General features: G+C 46.4%; 1 protein-coding gene across 2 annotated transcripts; it reads left to right on the top strand.

Annotated features, from left to right (window-relative positions):
• Positions 1-2001: 2001 nt before the first annotated feature.
• HMGB2 (high mobility group box 2) lies at positions 2002-4630 on the top strand. Of its 2 annotated transcripts, none has more exons than XM_002709471.5 (5): positions 2002-2181; positions 2663-2832; positions 3108-3253; positions 3327-3501; positions 4071-4630. In XM_002709471.5, exons 2-5 carry the CDS (start codon positions 2683-2685, stop codon positions 4230-4232), a joined length of 633 nt encoding a protein of 210 aa, XP_002709517.1. In that variant the 5' UTR covers positions 2002-2181; positions 2663-2682; the 3' UTR covers positions 4233-4630. The 2 variants fall into 2 exon arrangements, with proteins under 2 accessions (XP_002709517.1, XP_008248059.1); XM_008249837.4 differs by having other exon boundaries at positions 2029-2207.
• Positions 4631-6000: the final 1370 nt, after the last annotated feature.

Raw genomic sequence — 6000 nt, 5'->3', positions numbered from 1 at the left:
GGGCTGATCCAAAGCCAGGAGCCAGGAACTTCTTCCAGGTCTCCCACGCAGGTGCAGGGGCCCAAGGACTTGGGTCATCTTCTCCTGCTTTCCCAGGCCATCAGCAGGGAGCTGGATGGGAAGTGGAGCAGGCAGAACTTGAACCAGTGCTCATATGGGATGCCAGTGCCTCACGCAGACGCTTAACCTACTAAGCCACAGCGCCAGACCCAGTAAGGACATATTTTAAAAAAATTTGCAAATACATTTTAAAAGTGTAGTGTTAGTGATTTCATTGTTTATTGCTATTTGAATGCAGCATGGTTTACCTTGTTAATTTGGATTTTTGTGTGCTTTCACAGAATACTTGCAATTGTGATTTTATAATGAAACTGCACAAGAATGTTAAAAACCGAAGATTAATGAAATCTGGGACTCTTACATATAAGAAAACATATTTTTTCTTTTTTAAAAACTGCCACTTTTTTTTTATTTTTGCTGTGAAGCATACATAAGTTACCAATTGAAAAGCACTTTTAAGTGTACAATTCACTGGCATTAAGTGCATTCACAATCTTAGGTAACTACTACGCATTTCGAAGGAAAAGGCATTTTGTAAAGTCTAAAGTTTTCATTAGCATATCTAACTGGCTGCTGGTTAGGAACTACTATAGAATAGAGTCACCACATACAAACCATAGCATGAAGTCTACAAATGTCAGAGAATTTACCGAAAAATACAAGCCAGTGCTTAAAATCCTTTGAAAACAGCAGTGCAACATACGGACCCATACGTCATGGCGGGGGGGGGGGGGGACCCTCCAAACTATAATACAAAAGAGCACACTAAGACGTCCATTAAAGTTCTCCTACCTTGGGCAAAGCAGCTTGTGACGCTGGTGAGCGGCAAGGTAGGGTAGCTGGGGTGCGCTCTCCCCAGACACTAAAATGGAGGTGCCTAACCCGGCCTGTAAAATGTTGCCGCGTGCAGCCAGGCGAACAGACGCGTGGGCAGCTCGCCTGGGGTAGGGGGCACCCACTGCTTTCAGGGTCCCTTGGGTTGTACGAACTATCATACTACTTGGACGAGGCAATGGGGACTCGGGTAAACGCCACGCCGACAAAGGCGGGGGCCGCAGGCACCGGAGGCGCCAGCGCAGCGCTCCCAGCCGGGCTGCAGGGGGCTCGGCTCCGGGCGCCGCCCGTCCCGCACTGCTCAGCCCGGCACCCGCGACCCGGCGGGAAGGGGCGGGGCCGGGAGGAAGCCGCCGCCCCCCGCCTCTGCTCCCTGCGCGCACCCTTGTTTACCTCAGCAGTTGACACCCGAGACAAAGAGGGCAAGGAGGGAGGGGTTTCTTCGGGAAAAGCATTGCTCTGCGACCTTGTTCTAACACCCCATGAGGGCTGGGAGTAGCCGTGCTCCCCGCGCCCACCACGCGATGTCCGGGGCCCCCGGCCTCGTGCTCCCCGGGTTCCACCCTGGCCTCCGCGACATCGCGGGGAGCTGGGCTATGAGTCCGCAACGGAAACGCCTCAGTCTCTGCACAGTGTACGAGGCTCAGAGCGGAGCGATTACAGCTCCCGTGACACAACGCAGCGGGGTCGGCCTGGGGCGGAGGAGGAACAGGACTTGAACAGCCGTCGGCGGGGCAGGGCGCGCTGCTCCGGCAAACTGAGCCGCCGCCGCCAGCCCCCTGACACCCCCCTGTCTCCTGACTTCATATTTTTAAATCTGGCGGTGCTTTCCCTTTCGGGCCAACCACTCCCCCAGTTTATGGTCCTAGCCAGTCAGCATTAGGCCCGCCATTTTTCAAACCCTTTCCCCGCCGCCAATCAGGACCGAGCAGTACATTCCTCTTCTGACCGGTTCTAACGGGTCTGGGAGTTAACGACCTGAGCGACCCACCGAACCTGCTAGGCTGTGGCTTGGGGGACGGGCCTGGCGAGACATCGGCCAATAGGGAGCCTCCCTGGTGAGGGGGCGGGGGCTCTCCGAGTTTGAATGATCGTCAGAGCCAATCAGAGAGGTGGGGGTGTGGCTCGTGGCCGGGCTCGTCAAGTTGCCGTGGCGCGGAGAACTCTGCAAAACAAGAGGCTGGGGATTGCGTTAGCGATAAACCAGTTCACGCCGGAGCTGAGGGAAGGAAGCGACGCCGTCGGATCCGGCCGCTCCGCGGGAGTCTGAGGAACAACTCGCACCAGGCAAGAATTCCCTACGACATCCTAGCGTACGTGGGCCTTTCTCCCGCCTCAAGCCTTTTACTCGGCCTGAGCGCCGTGGCTCTCCGGGTTGGACCGGCGAGGAGCGAAAATAGGGTTGCGGCTGTGTGAGGGCTGGAGAGGGCAGCGCGGGCGGGGCAGGCATATTGCCCGGCGCGGCGCCAGGAGTTTTTTCCTATTGATCGCGAGGCGACTGGTGACTGAGACTTGCGGTTTGGAAGCCGGGTGACAGGGATTTTAAGGGCGCCCCCGGCGTTCAGGATGGCGCTGAAGGGCGGGCGGCGGCAGCGGCCGGGGCCGGCGGGAGGGTGCGTGCGCGGAGGCGGGGGCGCCGGGCGCAGGCGGCGCCCTTGGGAGGGGGCGGGCAGGGCGGGAGCGGATTTGGGCGGGAAGCTGAGCCCCGCCAGAGCCCGCCCTGGCAGCCGCGGGCTCCGCGCCGACCCACGGGCTCCCTCCCCACCAGGTGGCCGCCGTTCCGTCGTCATGGGTAAAGGAGACCCCAACAAGCCGAGGGGCAAAATGTCCTCCTATGCCTTCTTCGTGCAGACGTGCCGGGAAGAGCACAAGAAGAAACACCCTGACTCTTCGGTCAATTTCGCGGAATTCTCTAAGAAATGCTCGGAGAGATGGAAGGTGAGACAGGAATTGACACGGGGATAAGGTTTTCCAGGTGTGCTTTTTGGCGAGCGCCTTAAGCACCTTGGTAACTTATTAAATTTCAGCAACTTTCCTATCCTGATGAGTCACCTAAATATTTTGGAATTTTAGGCAGGCTGCTTTAGGTTTCAACTCATTTATGATTACCGAAGCCAAAATGCTGTTTACAAGGAAAACGTGGTCCTTAAAGATTCTTGAATGCTTATAGCTTACCGGGTTTTTTTTTTCTACTGCTTGTTGTATGCCCGTAGACCATGTCTGCAAAGGAAAAGTCCAAGTTTGAAGATATGGCAAAAAGTGATAAAGCTCGTTATGACAGGGAGATGAAAAATTACGTTCCTCCCAAGGGTGATAAGAAGGGAAAGAAAAAGGATCCCAATGCTCCTAAAAGACCACCGTAAGTTTATTTAACAACCAAATTGCCCTCTAGATTTTTCCTTCAGTTTATTAACTCTGTTGCTTCCTTTCAGATCTGCCTTCTTTCTGTTTTGCTCTGAACATCGCCCAAAGATCAAAAGTGAACACCCTGGCCTGTCCATTGGGGACACTGCAAAAAAATTGGGTGAGATGTGGTCTGAACAGTCAGCCAAAGATAAACAACCATATGAACAGAAAGCAGCTAAGCTAAAGGAGAAATATGAAAAGGTACATTGTATTCTTAACATTTTTAAAGCCAACATTAAAATTAGGTTTTTCTAATGACCAATGTTAGAAATAGGTGTGAACTGTAAAATTTTGGGGAAATGTAGGTGATCTTATAGTAATGTCAGCTGGATATTGAAAAGGCCTAATGAAAATTGTATACTGGAACAACACAAACTAATTGGTACCTTCTCTTGATTGAAATCAGTGTGTATAGCACTAGTAAATTCTTGCAGGTACACTTTATAAGTTTAAAAAAAGGGAGGGCCAAATAAAATGCATTGTTTTATATAGTTGTACCTAAAATTTGAAGTTGGGAAAGGAGGACTGTGATGTAAAGGGGTGTTAGTGAAAATACTGACATTGATTTAACACAGCCCCATCATTTTACATCAGTAGCAGCTTTCCAGAGTCTAAAAGGAACAAGTGTTCTAAAACAGGTTAGACCCTGAATACCTTTACAGTTATCAGGGTTATTGGTCAATAATCGGAAGTTGTTTACAACTAAGTAAGGCTTTCACAGTTGAGTAATGACACCGGATGCTGATTTTATTTTTTTGACAATATTTCAGGATATTGCTGCATACCGTGCCAAGGGCAAAAGTGAAGCGGGAAAGAAGGGCCCTGGTAGGCCCACAGGCTCAAAGAAGAAGAATGAACCTGAAGATGAGGAGGAAGAAGAGGAAGAGGAAGAAGATGAAGATGATGAGGAAGAGGATGAAGATGAAGAATAAATGGCTATCCTGTAATGATGAGTGTGGAGTGTGCGTGTGTGCTCAGGCAGTTGTTTTGCTAAGAATGTGAATTCAAGTGCAGCTCAATATTAGCTTCAGTATAAAAAAAACTGTACAGATTTTTGTATAGCTGATAAGATTCTTTGTAGAGAAAATACTTTTTTTTAAAAAATGCAGGTTGTAGCTTTTTGAGGGGCTACTACATACAGTTAGATTTTAAAGCTTCTGATGTTGAATGTTCCTAAATATTTAATGGTTTCTTTAATTTCTTGACTTGTGTATGGTAGCACAGCAAAGTTGTAGGAATTAGTATCATTAGTAAATTTGGATTTTTTTTTTAGGATGTTGCATTCTTTGTTTTTTTTAAAAAAAATTTTGTAATAAAATTATGTATGTTATGTCTTTTGTCTTTGTCTTAATATGCAAATTTTTACTTAAAGTTTACACTGGAGGCATGTCAACTCTTTTTGTATCTCTGCCTAATAATTCTTAGAGATGGTTGGTTTAGTAAAATATTTTGAGGGTTAGAACCAAAAGCCCATATTTGCAAATTGAATGAACTAAAGTTAATTTTTGCAGTTTTATAGAATTATTAGGTTTTTCTCTTTATGCTTCTGTTCATTTGTCTATCAGATATTTGGTATTTTTATAAACTTAGACTTTCTTTGGGTTGAAAATTTCTCTTTTTAATGTGAGGAAAAGTGGCTAGATGGTGAATCCATACTTGGAAACACATAACCTTTGAAAAAAATCATTAGTAGCAAGGTTAAATTTTCAATTGATTTAGTTCAAGGTGTAGACTGCCAGAGTAGATTTTGGGAGTTATTTTTAAAATCAATTTGGTCTTAAGTTTTAGAACTCTGGGTTACTAACCTAAGAAAGCATTTGAGAAGCTTGTAATACCCCATGACTAATTTAAATTTTCACTAGAATTTGTGGTTGTTAGAGGAAGGTAGTTACTTTAGGAATGCTTGTTTGAGGAAGTAGTAGTTTCTTCTATTTGAACTATTTTAAGTAATTAAAGATCAATCTGTTGGCTAAGTGTTTACAGAACACATTATTGACAGTTCTGTAGTTAAACTATCAAGTTTTAAAACAATTATTAGCCAACTATAGAAGCCTTCAATATTTAATGCCATGTTTGGAATAAATATTTGGTAAGGGTTATTTCATTTCTTAAAACAGGAAGTGCTAGCCAAAGTTTTGTTAAGTAGAAATGAGGTATTAGCTAATAGACTCAAAAATTTTAAAGATTTATTTGAAAGGCAGAGTTACAGAGGAGAGACAGAGGTCTTCCCATCCACTGATACATTCTCCAAAAGGCTGCAATAGCCAGTGCTGGGTCAGACTGAAGCCAGGAGCTTCATCCAGGTCTCCTGTGTGGGTGCAGGAGTCCAAGCACGTGGGCAGTCTCTGGTGCTTTCCTAGGTGCATTCGTTTGGAGCTAGAAAGTAGAGCATCCAAGACAGGAACTGGCACCATATGGGATGCAGTACTGCAAGCAACAACTTAACCTGCTGCACTACAGTGCTAGCCCCTCAAGTACCGTTTTAAAACATCTTTTGGGGGCTTAGCAATCATGCCAATGGCATATACACTTGAGCATGGGTTTTTCACTGGTCATAAAGTAAGAACTGACTTGCAGTATTTTGTGTTGGGTGATAATATGCTAAAATAATTGGGGTAATTAAGAAACATAAGACTGGTTCCCAGTTCCCCTGGCTCTACCGAATGCCAGCAGTGGGAACTTTACCTCTGATCTTACAGA

The sequence above is a fragment of the Oryctolagus cuniculus genome, chromosome 2 (genome assembly GCF_964237555.1).
Source record: "Oryctolagus cuniculus chromosome 2, mOryCun1.1, whole genome shotgun sequence".
Classification (NCBI taxonomy): domain Eukaryota; kingdom Metazoa; phylum Chordata; class Mammalia; order Lagomorpha; family Leporidae; genus Oryctolagus; species Oryctolagus cuniculus.
Note: the sequence above shows the minus strand (reverse complement) of the source record. Positions and strands in the feature narration are given on the sequence as shown.

Bases quoted from the DNA above. Each gene is read 5' to 3' on its own strand.
- HMGB2 (XM_002709471.5), top strand. From the start codon at position 2,683: ATGGGTAAAGGAGACCCCAACAAGCCGAGGGGCAAAATGTCCTCCTAT. The intron at 3,254-3,326 runs GTAAGTTTATTT...GCTTCCTTTCAG, and splicing joins AATGCTCCTAAAAGACCACC to ATCTGCCTTCTTTCTGTTTT. The intron at 3,502-4,070 runs GTACATTGTATT...ACAATATTTCAG, and splicing joins TAAAGGAGAAATATGAAAAG to GATATTGCTGCATACCGTGC.